The 23,775-nt window shown below is 41.5% G+C and overlaps 1 protein-coding gene across 1 annotated transcript in view; it reads left to right on the plus strand.

Moving 5' to 3' along the window:
- Positions 1-16,815: 16,815 nt before the first annotated feature.
- The window catches only part of smg1 (SMG1 nonsense mediated mRNA decay associated PI3K related kinase), a 65,748-nt gene continuing 58,788 nt past the window's right edge, over positions 16,816-23,775 (plus strand). Inside the window, exons 1-2 of the mRNA XM_085785157.1 lie at positions 16,816-17,064; positions 22,526-22,674. Of these exons, the coding sequence (XP_085641283.1) occupies positions 16,988-17,064; positions 22,526-22,674 (226 nt within the window). The 5' untranslated portion in view covers positions 16,816-16,987. The remainder of the gene's footprint in view (positions 17,065-22,525; positions 22,675-23,775) is intronic.

Here is a 23,775-nt window from a genome sequence, read left to right on the forward strand (position 1 = left end):
GCTTTATAGCAAAGAGCGGAAGACACATAATAATAATGATGATGATGATGATGCTGATGATGATGATGCTTCACACACATTTAGATCATATATCATATTTGATCATTTTCTGTTCTCCGTTATTCCAACACTGTGTGGAAAATAAATGAATGAACGCTGATACACAAACAAGCCATCGCATGTGTGCTCGTATAAGAGCGCGCACTGCAGTGAAGATGAGTCAGCCACTAGTGTTGCCATGGAAACACTGCCTCTTTGCAATCAGTCTCTTAGTAACCGTGGGGTTGCCAAGGAAGGAGCGTGTGTGTGTGTGTGTGTGTGTGTGTGTGTGTTATGACACTCAGCTATTGATGTAACTAGTTAGTTCACTGAAAGGAACTAAAATTAGAGCAATTATCAACAAATAACTTTCAGATGCTCCTGTTTTTGTGTACATGATTTCAAGCACTGATGATGTATTGACTTATTATCTAATAAACCAGATGGAGATGTGAGGAGAACCTTGTCAAACTCACCTCAACCAGGACCACTGTCATCCAGAAACACACCATCTCAGCAGCATGAGAGGATGTCAGCATGTCAGCTGGATCTGCCAGATTGTTCCAGTGCAGCGGTGATCACAGGTGTGGAGCAGGACTCAACAGTGGAGAGACAAACATTCACTTAAAGGGATAGTTCAACATTTTGGCAAATTGGCCCATTGCCATAATCGCTATAGTCATAGCAGTAGGTTCGTTACCTTTATTTGTCGGTGTAATCTATTTTTAGAACGGCGGAGCAGAGCCGCAAGCTGCTCAGAGCTACGCTACGGAGGCTAAAGGAATTTCTTGGTTTCCCTCATCAAATACAAAATCCCAAAACTCCAAAACGCTTTCGTGGACAAGTTGTGACCTGCACATTCACCACGCTATGAGATAATAATGGAAGGTTACGAAACAGAGCCGTTTTCGAGATAAATACAAGGTAAATACAGAGTCTGCTTGCTGAAAAACTGTCCCTGAACGCAACGTGCATCAGCAGTTTTGCATGAATCTATCTCGAAAACAGCTCCGTCTCATAACGTTCCTATTATCTCATAGCGTGGTGAATGTGCAGGTCACAACTTGTCCACCAGAGTGTTGTAGAGTTGTTGGGTTGTGTATTTGATGAGTTTGATGAGGGAAACCAAGAAATTCCCTTAGCCTCCATAGTAGCTCTGAGCAGCCTGCTGCTCCGCTCCGCCGTTCTAAAAATAGCTTACACCGACAAATAAAGTTGCTATACTGCTATGACTATAGGGATAATGGTAATGGGCCAATTTGCCAAAATGTTGAACTATTCCTTTAAATCAGTTCAATAAGACCCAGATTGTCCAGTTGTTAGTAACCACAGGCCTGTGGATCAGTGTGAGGACTGCTCTGTCCTCAGGCAACAATATGATCTGGAAACAAAAAGAGACTTGGTCTAAACCTGATGTCTGATCTGTGATGTCACTTGACAAAATCATGAATCAAAGAAATAGAAGGCAAAATCTAAGCAGTGATTTCAACTGGATTTATTGTGTGTTATTGTGTTCTGACATAAAGAAAGGTAGAGGAGACACAATATATTTTATAATATATTTTATTTTAATAATAATCGATATTACAACATTTTTGCCATAATCCCTGTCATAGAAGTAGGTTCATTACCTTTAATTGTCGGTGCACGCTGTTTTTAGATCGGCAGGGCAGAGGCGCAAGCTGCTCAGAGCTATGCTAAGGAGGCTCATGGTATTTCTAAGTTTCCCTCATCAAACTCATCAAATACACAATCCAACAACTCCAAAACACTCTGGTGGACAAGTTGTGACCTGCACATTCACCACACTATGAGATAATAACGGAACGTTATGCAAGACGGAGTTGTTTTTGAAGCAAATGCGTAGCCGGAACTACATTCCAGACACGGCTGCTTCATGTGTCGTAATGTTACATAATTATACATTATTATTTCATAATGTGGTGAATGTACATGGTCACACCTTGTCCACTAGAGTGTTTTGGAGTTGTTGGATTGTGTATTTAGTTTGATGAGGGAAACGTGGAAATACTGTGCAGCTCGTGTACTCCCCCGCCGATCTAAAAACAGCTTGCACCAACAATTAAAGGTAATGAACCTACTGCTATGACTATAGGGATTATGGCAATATGCACATTTGCCAAAATGTTGAAATATCCTTTTAAAGGCATTTATTATAGCAATAATGAAAGAGAGAGAGAGAGAGAAAGAAAGGTTGACCCACACCCAGTACACACACACACACACACACACACACACACACAATCTATCTTAATCTCTGCTGTAACCCCCTGCCTCTCTTTAGTAGTAATGATTCATATAATGGAAGCAGTGTATTTTGCTGTAATAAAGTCAAAGCTCAGTGTACTGGAAGCACTCCTCTGCTTCCCTACGGTTCCAGAGGAGACGGGAAACCACAGCAGCTCAGCAGAGCAGTGGTGGAAATATTATCAGTCAATCAGTTGGTGATATGTGTGATTACAGGCCGCTACCCAAAAGTCCAGCCAAAAAGAATAATTAGTATAGTAGTTAGCAGCCATCAGTGCATTAATTAGCCTGAACCTGGTGTATGTCTGTCATCATTTCCTGTCACGTCCACAGCAGGATACTGACACGACTGATAGCATCATCATTCTCATCCTACACAGTCCCCCAGGGACATCAACATCCAGTGTCCCATAGTCAACGCTTCATAAATAAATAAACAAAGCATTATGAAATAAATGATGAGTGATATGTGACTGTCTGTGGTTTGCTGTCTTTGTTTGAATTTGGACAGTTTCTATCAATAGGCATAATCGGCTGGCCAGATTAAAAAGATAGGGCCATAGGTTGCCCATGCCCGGTGTAAATACAATACGATACAATAATACAATAAATCTTTAGGTGGAAAATTGCCTTTGGCTCACCGTAAAAAGATACACATTTCATTAGAAACACAGTTAAAAACACCATTAGAAAATTAAGGACACAGTTAAAAACACATAAAAGTCAAAGCCAAGTCATGTGAGATTGCTAACTTTGATTTAATTGCTGCACCCACCTACAACCTCATCACTAATACTGGCTGTGCAGTGGCTCTTGTTTACTATTCACCAGTAAACCTTTGTAAAAGATCATTTTATCCCCCACAACTCTCTCTCCCCCTCTCAATGAGCAACTGCTACAAACTTTTCTCACAAAACTACTTTTTTTTCTGAATCTGCACTCATGTCTGAACACTGAGCACTTTAACCAGACCATATGATATGGTTAGTGTACATCAGTCAGTATGTGGTCCCTGGAGAAACAGTTAGCATTAGCATGCATATGACATATGTAGGAGATGCTATAAAAAGCCCTGACGGAAGGAGTCATGGGGTGGGTTCAGATCCACCTGTTCATGCATTTTCATATTGAACATTACAAACAACAACAAAAAGGGATAGATCAACATTTTGGCAAATCGGCCCATTGCCATAATCCCTATAGTCATAATAACAGTAGGTTGTTCCCTTTGGGGGGCGACCGCCATTCCGAAGGACCGCCATTCCGACGGTCTGCCAGTCCGAAAATTCCCGAAGGTCCGTCATTTCGAACTTCCCGAGGGGCCGCCGTTCCGAATGTGTTTTATTTTGAAAATTGACCGGATTCTCTCGTGGTTTGACTTCCTGCCCGGCTTGACACGACGCGCCGCGGGGACAGCGCCCGACCGGCCCCTCCCCCTCCCCCTCCGCCTCCAAAGTTTCACCCAGGTGCGAGTCTGATGCATTACATCCATGGTCTGATGCAGCCGCGGCACTCCTGCTGAAAATAAATGTCCTTGCTCTGTGCTTTGGTTAGGTTTAGGCAATGTAGAAAGGAGTTGGTTAAGTTTAGTAAAAAGGTTAGGTAGAGGCCAATAAAATCGTAGTAGCCTATCTCCCCCGGGAGTCGAACCCTGATCCACCGCGTTAAAAGCAGAGGCTCTGACCACTACGCTACCACCGGAATTAGACAAATTTACTCCGTGCCATAAACCATTCAAGATTTTTTTCAGGTTCGGAATGGCACCCTTTCTTTCAGGTTCGTAATGGCACCCTTTTCCCATAAATAATTAAGGGTCGGCATTCCGACAAATTAAAGTAAACGTTCGGAGTGGCGGCCCTTCGGAATGGCACCCTGGAACCGTTGCCTTTAATTGTCGGTGCAAGCGGTTTTTAGATCGGCGGGGCAGAGATACAAGGTGCTCAGCTAACGCTACGGAGGCATATGGTATTTCTGGGCTTTCCCTCATCAAACTCATCAAATACACAATCCAACAACTCAATAATAATGGAACGTTACGAGACAGAGTTGTTTTCGAGGCAAATACGTAGCCGGAACGACATTCCAGACACGGCTACAATGACTTCAAAAGCGAAAGTAGTTCTAAGTATTTGCTTCGTGTGTCGTATATTGTTACATAATTATTATTTCATAGCGTGGTGAATGTGCAGGTCACAACTTGTCCACAAGAGTGTTTTGGAGTTGTTGGATTGTGTATTCTATAAGTTTGATGGGGGAAACCCAGAAATACCATATGCCTCCATATAGCGTTATCTGAGCAGCTTGCGACTCTGCACTGCCGATTGAAAAATAGCTTGCACCGACAATTAAAGGTAGGGATTATGGCAATGGGCGAATTAGCCAAAATGTTGAAATATTCCTTCAAGACACCGGAAATTGAAAAAGAGAGTATTGTAGTAAAGTTTTCACACACTATTCAGGTGGAAAAGATCCATCACTTCCTGATTACATTAGAGTGAACACAGTGAGAGCAGCTGTATGTCACATCCATTCAGTGTGAAAATGGCAGACAGTTTATGAGAGCTCTCTGGTACGCTGCTTTCTCTTTGTCCCTCCTGTCACCCCCCCCCCCCCACTTGCTCCCTCCCTCCCTCCCTCCCTCCCGCCCTCCCAGCATGCTCCATTCATACGTTACCCCCCACCCCCCTCCTCTTTTCTCATTCACTGTGCTATGCTACTGCCAGGCAGAGCTACATCAGGGATGCAGCAGCAGCAGCTAACAGCAAACGGCTAACCCACCCACAGCAGGCTGCTCCTCCACACAGAGCCCTGTGTGTTTGGATGCATTGACGTCACGGCTGACGCACGGCAGTCTGGAGTGGCCGGCTCCATCAAAGGCCTGTATACTCAGGCTTGAACAGAGGTATTATTAGCCAGCAGAGGGAGAGATTCACAGGGAGAATGAGAGGAGGGGGGAGGGGGGGAGGGGGGTAAAGATGGGGCAAAGGGGAGGGCAGGGGGGTGGCTTTTGAATGAACAGCAGAATAACATGCTGTCACCGTTTGCTCCCTGTGGATAATAGATTCATACCCTAGAAATTACGTTTACAACTACACCATTGTTGTTGTTGTTGTTGTTGTTGTTGTTGTTGTTGTTCTAGATTCAAACATTAGTGATGAGTGTGTTTACTGAAAAAAAAATTGCAATTGTGTCTAAGCAACATGCACATTAAAGGAACAAAGCAAATGCAAAATACATTATCTATGCTATGTATCATTCACATGAAATTATCCAAAGACACACACTCTATTGTGACCCTATGCTAACATATGGTGGGTTGAATTTCCAGTTAAAAGAAATACATGCTGTGGGACAGAATATTAGCATTTAGCACATTTTCATTCATCAGGAATGAAGGTATTTGAATTCCAAAGTAACATTCTGTTGGCAGGATTTCATTATTTTCAACCCTAATGATCTGTATCATTATTGTATTTTCCTGCAAAACCACTAGGTAACACTAGGTCTCTGTTGTGCATTTGGGACATTGTGGGGAGGAGTCCATATTAAACATTTAGCAATAGCCCCGTGTAAAATTTTGATTTGAATTGTTAACTCTGTTTCAGAGTTCAAGTTTTTTGCATTCTCCTAGGCATCCTTGTCTTTCTGACTTTCTTGAGTCAGTGATCGTTTATTGTCTCAGGGCCGGTGTATAGGGGAGAAAGGTGATGATAATTCTAGGGGCCCAGTGCCCAGTTGGGCCCACAAAAAAACCCAGTAGTCTAATCTTTCTATGACTGAATTATTCTGCATAAGACCCTGCCTAATACTCATAGTAATGCTGCATTAGCATCAAAACAAAGTAGGCTAAATAAAAAACGATAATACATAAGTAGTCTATGAAAAAAAAGTGAAAAAGTCCGGGGGTAGGGGCCCACTCTAGTATTCTTTAAGAGGGCCCAGAATTCCTAGCAACGGCCCTGATTGTCTTCAAGATGACCTCTGGTTTCCTATGTTTTCATTGGGTGTAAGTTGAGTTGAAATTAAAAATGAGTATGTCTTTCTCTCAAATTTGAATCAATGTGTTTGATGCTGATTACACTGTGTGATTATTGCACTTGGACTGGCAACAACAACAAAAAATGGCAAAAAATGCCAATTTTACCTTGTTTACCTCCTTGCTTTATAGGAGTCATTCATTCTGTCTGTTCAACTGTGCTGATAATCATAGTGAAATCATACAATGAGACAATTGCAAACTGCCTCAAAACATCTCTGACTTAGTGCTGTGGGATAAAGCGGTACATTCTGCAGTGACCAGTGTCTTGATGGGACACACCTGTCAGGTGGATGAGGAGCCTGTGTTGACAGTGTTAGACCGTGTAACCGTCACTCCCCCTGCTGGTGATGCTGTGTAAATGATCTGATGATGTTGAGTCTCTGCTACTCAGGTGGAAGGAAGTGGAAGGAAACCTGTGGAGAGGAGGAAGGGATGGTCTGTCTCTCTCTCTTCCACCTGCCAGCCTCTGCAACAGCAGGTGTCCTTAAATTATTGTAATCTCTATTATTATTATTATTCAATTCATAACCTATCAAATTATAGTTTTACTCATTTGCAAATTTCTCATGTTGTTCATAATTTTCAAAATATTCAATTTTTTATTTTATTTTTTTGCATTTTTTTCCTCTTCTTATGAACATTTCCTGACATATGGCTTCATATGATAATGAATGACAGGCCGTATAAGTGACCATCAAAATAAATAATTGGATAAATAAATAACAAAATAAAATAGTAGTAATAATAATGAATTTAAAAAAAAACTAAATAAAGATAAAAACTGAATTTACAGTTTTTCTCAATTGCTAAAACACTAAACCCTATTGTCTGAACCAAATTCTCAGTTGCCTGAACCCACTGATTGAATCAGTCACTCTTTTGGCAAAACCATCAGCACATTTCACCTGTTTAGACACATCTTGTCAACACATTTTCATTGTGATGCACCTGTGTTGCATAATGCTGAGCACAGGTGGCAAAAGTCAAACACAAGTAAAGCACAAGTTTCACCGGTTGAACACAACAACTCAAAATTGATAACACTTGTGTCCAATGATGTGAGGGCATATGTACTGTAAGCCAGTTCAGGATGAAGTCCTGTGGCCTGACCCAGTACAGAGAAATGATGCTGTGGCTGAGTAATGCACTTCTCATTTCTATATTTTTGTACTTTATTTTTACGTAGGCTTACTGTATACAAGTGCTAAATGCACAAGATTTCTGTTTGTTTTTGTACTGTACAAGTGCTACGTGTAAAATGCACAGGATTTCTGGTTTTTGTACTTCTTTTTTTTTTTTTTTTTTTTACAGTACTGTACTATGTACAAGTGCTACTACGTAAATGCACAGGTTTTTTGTTTTGCAAGAGGAGAAGATGAGAGACGACAGGGTGAAGGAAGAGAGGATGAGGGAGGGACGGATGAACTGGGAAGAAAAAAGAAGAAGGAAGGAAAAGGGGATGAAATGGACATGGGGAGGGAAGGAGGAGGGTGAAAGAAAGGGAAGGATAGAAGTGCTAAATGCACAGGTTTTTGTTTTGCAACATTTAGCTTACAGTGAAGGATAAACATTTATTTCTACAGCTTCATGTGCTGAGCATTGTGTTTTCTATTTGTCTATGTAGTGTTTAGTGAAGCTCAGTAGTGTTTTTAATTTTGATTGACTCGGGGCACGATTTGACAACATAGTTCAGTTTTGGGCACAGATTGAACTGTTTTGAGGTGAAAGTTTGGTTTTGCAACAAGAGTCTGAGGTTTTGTGAATGTAGCTTGAAAATTGGGGTTTGTGTTCACAGTTTAGAGAAAATTAGAGAAGCTTTCGAGAAATGTGTTTTAGCAATCGAGAAAAACTGTAAAAAAAAAAAAGGAAAAAATGGGGAAAATTAGAATATGAATTGAATTGAATTCCTTTTATTGTCATTCATACCAAGGTACAAACGAAATTTAAAATGCAAACCTCCATGTGGTTTAAAAACATCAATGAAGATAGAAAAGACATACACACAATCAACAACGATAAGACAGTAAAATTCAATATTGCACAGTTCCTAAAGTGCAGCAGTCAATTTTTAAAGTGCAGTCAGTGTTGTCAGTGTCAGTGTGGGCAGTCTATGTGCAAGAGTTCAGTTGCCTGATGGCACTGGGGTAGAAGCTGTTGGTCAGTCTGGATGTGTGGGACCGTGTTGATCTGTAGCGCCTCCCGGAGGGCAGCAGTGAGAACAAGGAGTGGCCTGGGTGGAAACTGTCCTTGATTATGTTTTGTGCTCGTTGTTGGCATCTGGTGTGGTGTATGTCAGAGAGTGACGGCAGTTGTGTGTGTGTTATTTTCTGGGCTGACTTCCTGACTCTGTCCAGGGCTTTTCTGTCAGCCGCAGTACAACTGTTGAACCACACTATGATGTTGTATGTGATGATGCTTTGTATGGCACAGGTGTAAAATGTCTGGAGCAGTTTCTGAGGCAGATTGGCTTTCCTCATTGTTCAGTAGATAAAATAAATAAATAAATTAGTTAACTAAATGATAAGTAAAAGTAAAAAATGAATAAAAATAGGTAATAAAACACACATATTCATACATAGACACCTGCATACACATACCTTCATGCACATATACTGTACATGCATATACATATTATAGATTAAGATATGGAGGTAAATATGATTAATGCATAAAGATAATGTATAAAAACATAATGTGGGCAGCTGCAGATTAGTGTAGACCTTCGGTGTGTCCAGTATCACTCCCCAAATCATCTGCGGCACTGATCTGAGACCACCTTTTTTTTGGTTTGACTTTTACAGCCCAAAAGAGTTGAGAACCACTGAATCAAGCTACGATAGGTAACATGTTGTAGACTCCTGAACAGTTTGTCACAGCCTCATTACTAACATCGGTGTGAATATGCTCATGTGTTTTAGAGCGGCATGTCAGTCTGATAACACCAACGTAACCAGCAATTAGATTGTCTCATCTGAGTGAGATAAACCATGTCAATCAGTTTTACTGCTTCGATCGAACTATATGACAAGTGTTGATAAAGAGCGGCTGCAACATTTCATGGAGGGATAGGGCTGATGACGAGGTTGAAATGGATTCTGGGTGATGGGCCTATACCGCAGCACGTTGTGATGACTGAATTCTGACATTGTATTTTCATTCAGAGCCCAGCAGCAGGTTAGGTGAGGACCAGGGTCAGGTCAGCAGCTCAGGAATTGTTTGGAGATGCTGCAATTTCCTGCACAGAGCCCAGACTGCACTGGATAACCTCACAACAGGCTCACAGAGAGGATCTGGTCATATCCAATGTTTATACGGGTATGGGTTTTTTTTTAATGCTGCTCTGATGGCAGTATTTTCTCCTGTTTAAATATAACTCCAAAACTGAAGGACTTTCTCCATAAAGACATTACGACTGCATTTATCGTAAAGTAAATCCATTAAAGGTCCAGTGTGTAATAATTGGCAAGGTTTATTGGCAAAATCTGAATATACTACCCATAAATATATTTGTATTAGTGTATAATCGTTATAAATTAAAATTTGTTTGGTTTTATAGCCTTATAATTCTTCTTTTATAGCAAGGGTCTTGCTTTAGAGAGTGTCGCCATCTTGCACCACCTTACCGTTTGTAAGGAAAGAAGAAAGAGAAGGAAACAGCAGAAAGAGTGAGTTAGTAGTTAGTCAGTAGAGAATTGAGAAGTTTTTGAGTTATAATTTATATTTCCGGACAAGTTTTTTTTGTCACTTTGCTGACGGGAGGGGTGAGTGAGCACTGCAATCTAGAATCTGAACGCTATGTTGCGGTTTTCTCCTCATTTTACACACTGGACTACATTCATCGGCTGACAGGTGATCACCTTTATAGTCTGACTATGAGCATGAGCATGGCAGAAAGTGAGTAAATGCTGCCATCTGTGTTAGATGTGTCCACTGGAGATGAGGATGATGAGGGCAGAACCATGAAGAACCCCTGACATCTCTTTCAACTTCTTCTGGTCCTCCCAGTCAGAGTTCTAACTCAGCTCAGCCTTACATGGTCTGGTCTGTTTGGGATCTTAACCCTCTGCACATAACTCACCTGTTTTGATTTTATTAAGGTTAAGTTACGGCGGCTTGTTGCTACTGCTAATGCTACGCTTCGTTTTTGCGTGTTTCCGACTTGTCAGAACAAAATGAGCAGCTGGATGAAGTTCAGCTTCCACAGGCTTCCTCTCCACAACCTGGACTGACTAAAGCTCCGGCTAGTTGAGCTAAAAATGGACCGGAATGCCGAAGCGGAATGATTATTATCAGAGATGACTGATCCAGGTCAGAGGTCAGTAGGTCAACCTACAGACCCCGGATGTTGATAACAGCTAACCCCGGACTCAGAGGGGAATAGCACTAGCCTATCAGAACTAAATATTGGTGAAATTAACCAGTTTCGCGGCAGATAATGTGTTATTTAAAGGCTGCATTCTGCTGCCCTGTAGACTCACATTATACAGATATACGCGGCTCTCGGCTGGATCTAATTTCGTCGGAACGACTTGTCTCCTCAGCGACAGATAGTGTACAGTATGTGTGTAGGTGTGTGTATGTTTGTGTGTGTGGGTATGTATGTCCGTATGTCTATGTATGTGCGTGAGTGTGTATGTAATTGTGTATCTGTGTGTATATTTGTGGGGGTGGGAGGTTTGGGGTTTTCACGGTGTTTGAATTGTTTTGTTTTGTTTTGTTTTGTTGATAACAAAACAAAAGTGCCATATAAATAAAGTTGATTTGATTTAATGACACCAAAGTTATCTGGGTGAGTAAATGATCATATTTTATGCTAGAAATAAGGTCCAGATTGTTAAAAAACGATAATTATCATTTAACGCTGTAAACACACTGCCTGCATTACATGTGCACGCCGGCTGCTGATGCTGAGCACGTGTGTGTTCACACCTCTGCTCTCAGTATATAGTTTGTAGACCACCGGAATGTTTTTGTATCTCTTTAGAAATTAATTAGGAAACTACATTAGGCCTAAAAACTATATTTTTTCATATCTGGATTCAAATTATGGACTATGGATTGACTGGAATAAGACTGACTGTATGGGTTATGCAATATGTCACTTGAAATACATACAGCCTGTGTATTGCACAAAGTGGCATATTGCACAACCCATACAGTTGTGCAAGGGTTGTGCAATGTGTCATTTTATGCTTATACATACTTAATTTTTTTTATATGAATGATGGTATATGGGTGGTTATTTGTCAGCAAGTCTGTGCGTGCATGAGAGCATGTCAAAAACTAATTTCCCCATGGGTACAACAAAGCTACAGTGCCTTGAATGCCTTGGATTTGCCCCCTTCCTGATTTCTTACTTTTCTAATATCATTAAACACATTTTAATATTGATATTTCAATAGGTTCTATTGATGTTATTTCTTGAGTCTGGCAGTGATCAGGCCTTGGTGTGGGTATAAAATTGAACTCAGCTTTCCAAATTATCACAGTTAGTTCATGATTTAACAAGGGGGGCAAAGGCTTTTTTTTCTCCACTGTGTGTGTCCAGGTGCAAAACAAAAAGCAAATGAGCTGAAAGAGGGAAAATGTATGCACACTGGTGGATGCTCTCAACAGATTCAATAGAGGTCAACGTTTCAATCTAACACAGATCTTCTTCGGGCAATTACTTTTTCACACAGGGCCAGTTAGGTTTGGGTAGCTTTTTTCCCTTAAAGCAGAAGTAAGCGGAATATTTGTGTTAATATAAGTCTTAAATAGTTATATCTTCCGACAGCAATCACTTCTATAGAGTGTTTGGTCTGTCAGTCACTCTGCTCTGCTGTAAGCCGAGGAGAAAACTTTCCTTGTATCCTACAACCGTTATCCAATGAGGAGAGAGAACGGCATAAAGGGGCGGTCCTCTCTGTGTGTGCAGCCAAGGGATGCGTGTGAATGTGGTGACGTAGGGACGAGGGCGGGGACTGCTAACTCCATCGGCTGACAAGAAGTTAGCCAAAACCACCGGATCGCTTACTTCTACTTTAATAAATTAAATCATCATTTAAAAAGTACATTTTATATTTACTTAGGTTATCTTTGTCTGATATTAAAAATTGTTTGATGATCTTAAACATTTAAGTGTGATCAATATGTAAAAAAGTAAGAAATCAGGAGGGGGACAAATACTCACAGCACTGTATACATTAGACATTAAAACTATCCTCTAGTTGTAGGGGATAGTTTTACATTATGTTGCTAGTTTGGTGTCAATATGACATCAAGAAGTCTTCTCTCTGTCTATTTTTTTTTGGATGGACACATATAGAAAGCAGGAGAGACAGGTCATCTGTAGCTATGAGGGAAGAGACACCTGTCCTGCAGACAGAGTGTCCGTTTTAACGTGGTCGCTGAATTGAAAACCAAGATGTTCAACAACATCCAGTGTGTTGGTGTGTATAAACCTTTACCTCTCCTGTGTGTTGGACCGTCCCTGATGTTTTGTCATTTCATCTTTTTAGCTTCTGTTTGTCTTTGTGGAATTCCCTGTTGTTTCCTGATGGCCCTGAGTTTGGCTGTGTCTCTGTTGCCAGGCAGCTATAAAAAGATTCACTGAGATAGAGTCAGCATGTCGCAGCATGTTGCTGACTTAATATGTTGTCGGCTGCGGTTTCAGAGTTGTTGTCATCAGTTGGATTGAACTGGGTCATGTTTATGAATATATGAGGAAGAACATATTTGTTTGACTGATAGTTTCTCTAATTTTGGCTGGTAAATTATTATCGGACATTTCACATTCTGATAAATTCATATGAAAATGTATAGGCTAACATGATTTGATTGTCTTAAAAGAATGAAACTGTCTGCAACTGTATTATGTTAATCAGCTGCATGTTGTAAGTGCACAGTTGATTTTACTGTATAAAACTGTTTTAAGATAGACCCCAGTTCCATGTTTTTCCAGGGTCACAATTATTAGGGTCTATTCTGATGAAAGAAACTGTCATGTACCTTTTTGGTTTCAGGATTTTTCAGGTCATTTATACAGGAGAATACAATAAGATATATACAGCATGTTGGTGTGTTCACTCTGTCTTAGAATATAGATCATTATAAACACTGCAGAACTACCAAGGAGCTGGTAAGAAGCACATGAGAATTATCTGCCCAGTGAAGTAAACCTAGATATTTTGCCCACAGTGGAGTATGGTGGGTAAGGACTGTTCTGTACCACAACAACCACTGGTTTAGCATAAAAATGCTAAAAAGGGTGGAAAGTGATGGAACATTCTGTTATTTAACCCATGTTATGTTTTACAAGTGTTGTATAATAATCAACAGCACTTCTTTTCACCTTGTGATATGTGGTACTCAGTTAATCCCTTTGATGACAGCATTGTGAGATACAGCAGAGAGAGTCCACTCAAGACAGGTTAAAGGTTAAGGTCCCACGACAGAGTGTCCTGTGGAATTTACAAGGGATTGTTGTGTCCTGGTGGTGAGGCTAGGCAGAACCACCAAGGTGCTGTATTGTCTGTTGGTATGTGTTTGGGAATTATAAAGATAGCGGGCCTGAGAACACTCTAGCTCTGACTGACTGACTGACTGACTGTTCATGCGGTTGTATGTGTGTGACTCCATTCATGAATGCTTATTAAAACTCAGAAAAACAGCTCAAGTGTGAAGACTTTCTTTTAAATGTTTTATTGAATAGGCAGGCAGAAAACTTTTTGCCACCACAAACCACAGCGGCTCTAGTGATAGTAAGCAGGGCCGATCCTAGGATTTTGGTGGCCCTAAACACGACTTTGTTTGTGGCCCCAAAAAACACTCCAAGTGCAAACACCAAATCACACATACTGCTTACAACTGAATAAACAGACACACACATAGAGATGGGCAAATGAATCAACCACTAAATCTCTTAGCAGCAAAGTGGTGCACTCACTGTGCTGCGATACTACGGCAACACAGTGAGTTGGCTACGCAGGAGTGAATTTAACATCCTACGTATTAAGGAAAACTGTGTGGAACATGTTTATGTGTTAAATGAATTGAATGTGGTCCTCCCTAGTTAAGTAGTTAAGTGGTTGTGACCCTGAACAACCACATATAGAGTGCAGCAGCCGGCCCTGGTAGTAACCAATGATCTGTTTTAGTAACCACTAAACTTTATGGATAAAAGTATGCTTACAATGCCAAGTCCTTACCCATTTCTACATCTTATTCCCCATATAGAAAATGAGTTGGAGGAGCTGAGTGACAGAGAGTGACACCCCTGCTTTATTGGTGGCTTAGCCCCCATCAGGGATCCACATACCCAAAATGTCTGGACCAGTTCAGTGGATCTTTACCCAACATAACATGACAACAACTTAGCGTGAAATTAAAATATCTAGACTACTGACTACAGAGTAAATGCAATGTTTAATAATCATAACAATTAAAGAAATAATCAAATAAACTACATGATGACTTGGTAATGGTGGGGGAGGACATGCAGCTATACAATAATGTGAAGGAGATTTGATGATTAAATGTTTGTGCTATTTTGAGTGTCAAGAGTGGCCTACCATCAACTGCTGTAGCTGGAGACCTGGCTGGAATCAAGGAAGCTGGGGTTGCCGTGGTAACCTGGAGAAAAGGGATGTATATTTTCCATGGAGGCCGTGTCCCGTTATCATGGTGAGGGGTTCTGCCTGTGTCTCAGCAGTTCAGCCTCGATGGATCTTCAGTGGAGCGGCTGTCCTTGAAGCCCAGCTGATTTAGATTCATGATGTCATGAGAGGAAATATGACACCTGCTTGAAAACTGTCCTGTTTGTGTGCCCAGAACATAAATGAATTTAATCTTAAATAGTACTAACGACTTTATCAACAAATTAGGCTAGCCCATGAAGACATTTCTTGGATAATGTTCTATATCTATAATGTATGAATTGAATATATGAACAGTGAAGAATCAGGGCCCCAGACAAATGGAGGCATTTTGCCCCTAAAATTCGGGACAGTGCAAGTAGCCTACTAGCCTACTTGTGCAACCAGTAGGCCTACATTTTGCTGTTTTTTTTCACACTGGTGATACATGAAGGGACAACTTAAAGAATCTGGTATCTGTCATTACAGGTGGCAGGCCATTGTGTGTAAGAATCATGAATGAAAAATGAAATGCGAATATTTGCTTTGCAAGTCGATTTATTGCGTGTGCCCCTAAATTTTCTGTTTGTGCTCCTAAAATTTGGAATTAGGGGCCACAGTGCTCCTAGTAAAATAAGTTAGTCTGGAGTAATTGTGTAATTGTAGCCCATGATATAGAAAAAAAAAACTTCCACCCAGATGGCTCTGCTGTTGTCAGAGGAAGTTTATAAATGTCAGAGGTATCAGATTGTACAAAAATAATAGCTCCACACCGACAAGTCCTCACAATAAAGGTAGTTAGACAGTGGTTGTAAATAAGGTCAGAGGCAGATAATGGATTTTAACACCTTGCCAGGAGGACTAGGCTAGTCTGAAACTAGCTGTTGGCTAACACTGGCACCTTTACATTTTATTACCGTATTTCCTCTAATAGTAGCCGGTATCTATTTAATAGCCGGGTCTGTTATAATGGCCGGGGGCGTGGTTTACACGAACAAATAAAGGCCGGCCCCAAATACAGGCCGGGTCAATGGGAAAAAAACAAACAAACAGAAAAAACCTGAATTTCAGTCACTGTGGATGCACTGGTCTCAGGCGGCCAAACACGGATGCAGTAACCCACAAGTGCCAGCAGATGGCAGTAGCTAGATCTGAAGTGCCACATGAACCCACGCTTCAAGGAAACAGTCACTGACAACTCGACCGAAGAGAGCTTTAGCAGCATGGCGTGTCACTACCCGATTTGCGACGCTACCCGATCTGTGACAAAACTGGTCACTTGTGCTCCAGCGTTTATTAGCCTAATCCTGTCCAGCTGATCGCTGCTGTTGCGGTACCTGCTACAGTAATGTGTAAAAAAATATAATTAATTGTAGGCAGAATGAAAACTGAGCACGGTAACTGTCAAATTTGAGCACCAGCATGAAACAGAGGAAGAAATAATAGCCTCTCTCAAATATAAGCCGGTCTCCAATACAGGCCGGTTCCCCTGGGCAGCTAAAGTAAATAAAGGCCTCGGCCTCTATTAGAGGAAATACGGTATGTTCATTAATGTGCACTGTCCTCCTTAAATAAATAAATTTAAAAAAAGATTTATTGTTTTCTGCCTGATAGATAATTTTAAAAAAAAAAGTGAGGGAAAAAAAACAAGGTGGTGAAATATCCTCTAAATGTTCAATGTTTTCTTCTGTTTTCCTATTCTCTGTTTCATTTTTGTCTTTGTAAGTATAATTTGATGATTTTTTACCTTTATCTTTCACTTTCATGTGATTGTGATAAATAATCTGAAAAACCAGGCGCTGCAGTACACATCGCCTCCGGAGGGGGGCGGTAATGCGGCGTTAAGGACGACACCTGCCGCGCAACCTCAAAGAAGAAGAAGAAGAAGGAGCCTACCTTCAGCTAGCTTTAACGACGAATAGCTAACCGACTTATGAGACTTGACAAAAACCTAATAGTGAAAAAATAATCGCGAGGAGAGACACGGTAACCGCTGCCGGCGGGTCATGCAGCTCTCTAAAAGGTAATGAGCCGTAAAGCCTCGGGGTCTCGGCTCAGCGGCGCCCACAAACTGCAGCCACAGTGGAATGACTGGCAGGCCAGGTTGGTGCTGGGCTCCGGGGGGGAGGCTGGGCACAATAAAGCGGTGACTCTGTGGGGCCTGTGTGTGTCGTGCTGCTTTTGTGAAGCAGTGGCCACATGGGAGGGAAATACTCTGTCTGTGTGTGTGTCTATGTGTGTGTTTACAGTGACCTTAAACGCGTACAGTGGACCCCCCCACGCTGCCTTTAACCCGCAGCTCGTGGAAGCGGCAGCCTGAGCCGAGCGTCGGCCGTTGACGAGCCGCGTTAGCTCGGTGTGTTTGGGTTAGCTTCGGTTAGCTACGTGTTTGGAAAAGGCTGCTCGTTTACCAAGTTAACGGTAATTAACCGTAACAGAAGCCTGGGAACTGTTAGCGACCTCCCGTTTGCCCCGGTGATGAGGCAGGTTAGTGTTTGTTTTATAACAACCACAGGGGCGTGTAGACACTTGTGTGAGCTGTGGTGTGTGTGTGTGTGTGTAGCTGGTTTAGCGTCACTACGGTGTCGGCTGCCGCTGGCTAACTAACGTTACAGCGGGTTAGCAGCAGGAAGACGCCACCCCGCTCTATAACGTTATCAACTTCGCAGGGAACTTCTGGCCCGAGTCTCAAAACGTGTTTACGGAAAATGTTCGGCAGCGGTGCTCTTGCAACTTTTTTTTTTTTTTTTTTAAATCTCCCTATTAGAAAAGTAGACACAGCAGGTATCGAGGCTGTGGAGTTCAGTGTTAGCGTCACATGTGTCACCGTAGCTCATGTCATGACATGTACAACATCAGGTCCAAGTGTTCCCACTACACAATGTGGCAGCTGCCCCCCGGGGCTCGCGGTGGTGGTGTCATGAATTGAATGAATTGAACATTTGCTTGGTAACATGTTTCACTAACAAGAACCTCATGGTGGCTCCTGCACCTCCACCAAAACCTAAAGGCCCTGTCTTCTTGACACATGGGACCTGTATCAAGATTGAGAAAAAACTGCTTTTACCAGTTGACATTATGTGGCGTTTATATGATGTGATGCATTTGTGTATAATCGAAGTGTCTCATATTAAAACAAACTGAATTGTGGGTGCTGCATGGGCTAGCTGGATGTTTGCCCAGGCTGAGGCTTCACTCACCCTGTCAATCAGCTCTTGACAATCACTTCCTGTAGAGTCATGAACTAGGATCTGAACCTCAAAGGTCTACAGCTGAGGTCGATCACAGGGTGAGGAGGCACGTGTTTGAAACTCCAGTAACCCTTTCCATTTGAAGTCAAGGTTAAAGTGTTATCAACTTGTAAACATCCCACACCCTGTCCAAACCAGCAGAAACAATAGAGGTAGGGTTGGAGATCTGAAAGCCTCTTCACACTTCGATTGCAGCCTATTAATTCAATGCTTTTTCACAAAAATGAAAAAAAGTCACGCACCTGTGGAACGGACAATGTAAAAACAGCATCCAATCATCTTGAACGCCTCGTTCAAGTCGATTGGATCATGATGTGTCAATCAAGCTGCTGTCTCTTTCCCTCCCTCCTCTGCACGTACCGCTCTTCATGCACTAATCGCGTGTGCGATCAGAGTCTTCAACGAGCTACAACCGTAGAAAAAACAGCGAAAGTAATCCAATGTACCACACTGAAGTCCAGTAGGTCTAAGCTTGATGCTGGGTGCTTTATTATGATATTAGGTGTTCGCACCTTCGCGGCTTCACCTTCAAACCCAACGCTGAACAAGCGCTGCGTGTTCCTGAGCTCTGGAGGCGTGACTTCAGTCAACTCAGAGGAAAGGGGCTTCTACTTTTGACTTTCGTATTTTTAAAATGTGGCCTGCCTTTTCCAGAATCTCCAACCCTATCTTTAAGGGGATATTTCAACATTTTGGCAAATTCACCTATTCGCCATAATCCCTATAGTCACAGCAGTAGGTTCATTACCTTTAATTGTTGGTGCAAGCTGTTTTTAGATCGGCGGGGCAGAGACGTGAGCTCTGCACAGTGGTATTTCCGCCGTTCCCTCATCAAACTCATCAAATACACAATCCAACAACTCCAAAACGCTCTGGTGGACAAGTTGTGATCGGCACATTCACCACGCTATGAGATAATAACAGAACGTTACGAGACGGAGGTTTTCGAGGTAAATGTGTAGCTGGAACTACATTCCAGACACGGCAGCTGGTCAGAGTGACATCAAAAGCAAAAGTAGTTCCGAGTATTTGCTTCATGTGTCGTAATGTTACATAATTATACGTTATTATTTCATAGCGTGGTGAATGTGCCGGTCACAACTTGTCCACCAGAGTGTTTTTTGGAGTTGTTGGATTGTGTTTGATGAGGGAAATACCATTAGCTACCGTTGTGTTAGCTGAGCAGCTCACGTCTCTGCCCTGCCAATCTAAAAACAGCTTGCACCAACAATTAAAGGTAATGAACCTACTGCTGTGACTATAGGGATTATGGGCAAATTTGCCAAAATGTTGAACTATCCCTGTGAAGAACTCAAAGCAGTTTGTTAACAAATAGTGAGGTGACCCTCTGTCTACAAACCAAAAGATCTTGGGGACTTTCTTACAAATCTTTTCCACAACATGGAAGCAGCTTACCTCTACTCATCTGTTTTTGTTTTACAAGTGACAATAGTTGTGGATAGTACCTGGTACTTTTTTCTTTTCTTTTGGTATCACATCATCCACTAAAACAAAGTGCCGAAAGTTGATGTGAAAACACAGCAGACTGCTGATTCATTCTCAACAAACTTGCTGAGTAGTTATTTGGCAAAACAACCAATCAACAACACCAACATCTCTTTAAGTTATTCCATGCTTTTATCATGGCCGCCCACAAAACCTACGAGGACGAGCAGACGGTTCTCAGTTTGGGCTCCCTTCAGAGTCCTCCATTGCTCTTGACTGTCCTTAGTGAAGATGATGCCGCATTAGCTTTGTGTTGTTGTTATAGTAACTGTGTTGTATTGAGTGTGTAGCATCCACAGTGGAGATGAAATACCTGGTTCCAGGCCATAACCCGTCACATGCAGCGGTCCAGCGGCTTGACATTTTCTGGACAGCGAATAACTAGAATACATGACACATGAGATGAAAGACGCGTCCATTGTTCCAGGGTTTCATACCGTCCTGTTGGGACATAATTTGCGGTCTGGTTTTAGCTACCGGCCGACAGCTGTCTACAAAAGCTGCTAGCTGACCACCGCAGCCAGGTGACTGTGTGTAGTCTCTACACACTGTCTGTTCATTGTCATAGGCCGGGTCCTCCTTGTGATTTGTTATCACATTTGTCAAGTACAACACTGGGCAGAGTTGTGTCCAATTTTAACCACAGGCTTTTGAACTCTGAACTGCTGCCCTCGAGCAGTGTGGTCATTTACCACACAGTTTGACACACTGTCAATGTGTGAAGTACTTTTAAAAAAAGGAAGAAAAACAATCATTTTACAGCAGAGGTTTTATTACATTAATTTTCCTTTGACTGTATTTTCTCATATGACTTTGATCTGAAATGTATCATTCAGCTGACACTGCTCCTGCTTTGGTTTCTGGGCTGCTTTTCATGAGATCTTGGTGTTGTAGTGTGTCCAGTAGGACTGATCCAAAAAAATCTGTCCGTGATTGATTTTTTTTTTTTTTCCTGTTTGACACTGGTTCTCATCAGCAATTGTTACATTAAAATGAGTAGGCTACTTGGCATCCTGGAAACCTGCCTGATTTAGGAGATATGCAGTGTTTGTTTGCCATTACTTTCATTATTTCCGCTACGATCGCACACCCCCCGGCCGTCGAAGCTTCGATTTTGATCGATTTTAGGTCCGCGAGTATTTGATATCAAAATATGATAATCAGGACAGCCCTAGTATCCAGACTAGACATGCACCGATTGCAAAATTCTTGGCCAATACCGATTCCTGGTTTTAAAGGAGGTCTGACCTGCCAAAACCGTTTTTTCCGATACCGATTTTCTATCTAAGAAATAATTATAATAGTCCACAAGCGCTTCTGCCACTCAGCTCTGTGTGTGTGTGTATATGTGTTCATGTCTTGTGCTCTGTTTAGATTAATAAACACAAATAGGCTACAAACGTTAACACATTGGCCTCGCGAAAACCGGAAATTATGACAGTGACCGGCCAGACACCGATTGGGGCCGATTGGATATAAAACCGGTGTTTTTAATCGGCAGCCGATTGATCGGTGCATCTCTAATCCAGACCTTTTCAGTTGAAGTTGCTGGTTGCATTGTGTTAACTTGAGCTTTAAAGCTTCAGTTGGTAACAATTATTCAGTCATATTTGCTGGAACTGTCACTATATTTTGATAGTTGGACATTAAATGGGTCATTTAGGACAAAATCCAAACCAAGGGACCTACGGTGTATTTTCTAGAAGTCACGGAGTTTACTTTCACTTTCGTCAACTTACCAACTGTAGCTTTAAGTGCTAAAATCAAAGACAGCTGGACTTGTTTATGTAGTTTCTCTTGGTGAAGTCGACCATACAATGTACAACACTAGGGATGTCACGATTATAGATTTTCTTAGTACGATTATTATCAGAAAAATAATCACGGTATTACGATTATAGATTTTTTTTGCATTTATTAATTTCACAACATTATGAATGTGTAAAATCAAATATAGTCAAAATATAGGCTAATAACAATATTTAAACAAAATATTGTACGTGTCTATTAATATAGGACCAATTATAATCCTCCAGGGGAAGTGTTTGAAGTATTATTATATTATTTAATATATTATATATTAATTGTCATTGATACCAAATGCTGAAGTTTATTTTAATCGTTTTTTTTTTTTTTATGACAAATGACACGGTAACATTTAAATTCCTACCAATTCAATGTTACGTAAGGTAAATGGACCAGTAGGCCTATCTGTGCATTTACCTTTATTTTGGCACACATCTGCCGACATGGTTCCGACATAATCTTTTTTGGAAAGTGAGGGTATTTAGGAACCTTTAACATTAATTAATGGTGCCGTTTAATACCGTGATTAATTGTGAAAACAAGTAATCATGACATCCCTATGCAACACTTCTGTGCCATCATCACCCAGAGACAACTGTGTGTACCAGACTTAGCTCATTCTGATTGGGCGAAGGAAATTACTCTGTGAGTTTCACTTTCTGTTCTGGTTAATGATGCTTTAAGTTTCAATGGAACTGTTGCTGACAAAAGTACCAACACATCTAGACAGTGATGGTTGGTCAATAAATGATCCTTTCACTTCATTACTCTGACACAGACAGAAAACCGAATGCTCACATATTGTTGCAGTGACATATTTCACATGATTAACATGTTTCTCTCCTTTCTTTGTTTGATTTGCTCAGACATCCGGACCATAACTGCCGGTTTCATTTGATGTCACTGTAGCAACTATTGAACCACTCACTCCCCCTTCATTTTCAGAATTGATGATAATAACTTTTATTGCGTGTGTGTGTGTTGTGTGTCTCTATGCTCAGAGTTGACAGTGTGTCATCCAGCCAGGACACTGTGAAGTCCAGAGAGCTCGGTTCAGGAGCATTGTATGACGTGTTGCCCTCCAGCTGCCCTGAACAGCCAGCAGTGCCCAGCGATGTTTACGCTGCTGCAGATACACACCAGGAAGAGGGTGAGTCCTTATTAGACACAACTTCTAACAGTGGATTGAGCTGCATCTGAATAAAGTAAAATCTGATGGAGAGTGGAGCTACTGAACCAGACTAAGACTGTCTTTACACTACATGGTTCAAGTGGCCCAATTCCCATTTGTTGACTATATCTGATTTTTTTTGACTGTCTATTTACATGTTCTATCAGAAGTAACCCATATCTGATATCTCCCTTTACACCTGCTTTGCTTGTGTGAAACAACCCGCTAAAGAGGAAATAAACTAGTGATTTTTTTCTTAAAGATGAGAGATTTATTAGGTTACATTATAATTCCATAATAATTCTAAAGGAAGATGAGTCTGGTGCTCAGAGTTACTATCCAACACGTCACTGTTTACTAAGTGAACATCTAGTCTGTCCTAACAAAATAAAGTTAGTGAAGTGGCTGCATGGAGCCGACCTGTTGTGAGATGAGCAGCTGTCGGTGACGGTGACGGTTGTGCCACCGTCTCATCCTCTTTCGCTCACGCAGTGAGTACGGGACAAAGTCTCTTGAACAAATTTGTGTACATTGTTTGTTTTTTCTCTCTTGATTTCTAATTGGCTCGGCTCGGTTCAGTTTTTGCTGGTAGGAAAACGTGAAATCTGGTGTTTCTCTCTCGCGCTCTCTATCTTTCACACTCCCTCTTGCCCTCGATCCGCATATTAATGAATGTTTTAGTTTAGTTTAGTGTGTTTATTTCTTGGTCATCATATCACGTAGGCTACGGCCACGTAGTCTCGCTCTCTTTTTTCTCTCCTCAGCCGCCACTACTTTAAAAAAATCCTAGTGGAAACACTGTATATGAAAACAGGGAGGGAGAAAAAAACAGATGCGCAGACACCACGAAAATGAAACACTGTAATTCCTGTGACGGCTGGCCACAGCTGGCCATGGTAGTCCAGGTTACCCCACGTGTCAGTCACGGGCTACAGACGTTCAGCGAAACGTGTGGGCATGTGAATTGATATTATTATTGATGACGATTGGATCCAATCTTTCTGTTTAGACTTCAAATGCATGGGCAGATAACTGATTTGTATCTGATTTATTTCCACACATAACGGTGGTTTGAATCTA

Source organism: Trachurus japonicus, chromosome 8 (genome assembly GCF_045865225.1).
Source record: "Trachurus japonicus isolate A0001 chromosome 8, Traja_1.0".
NCBI classification, from domain to species: domain Eukaryota; kingdom Metazoa; phylum Chordata; class Actinopteri; order Carangiformes; family Carangidae; genus Trachurus; species Trachurus japonicus.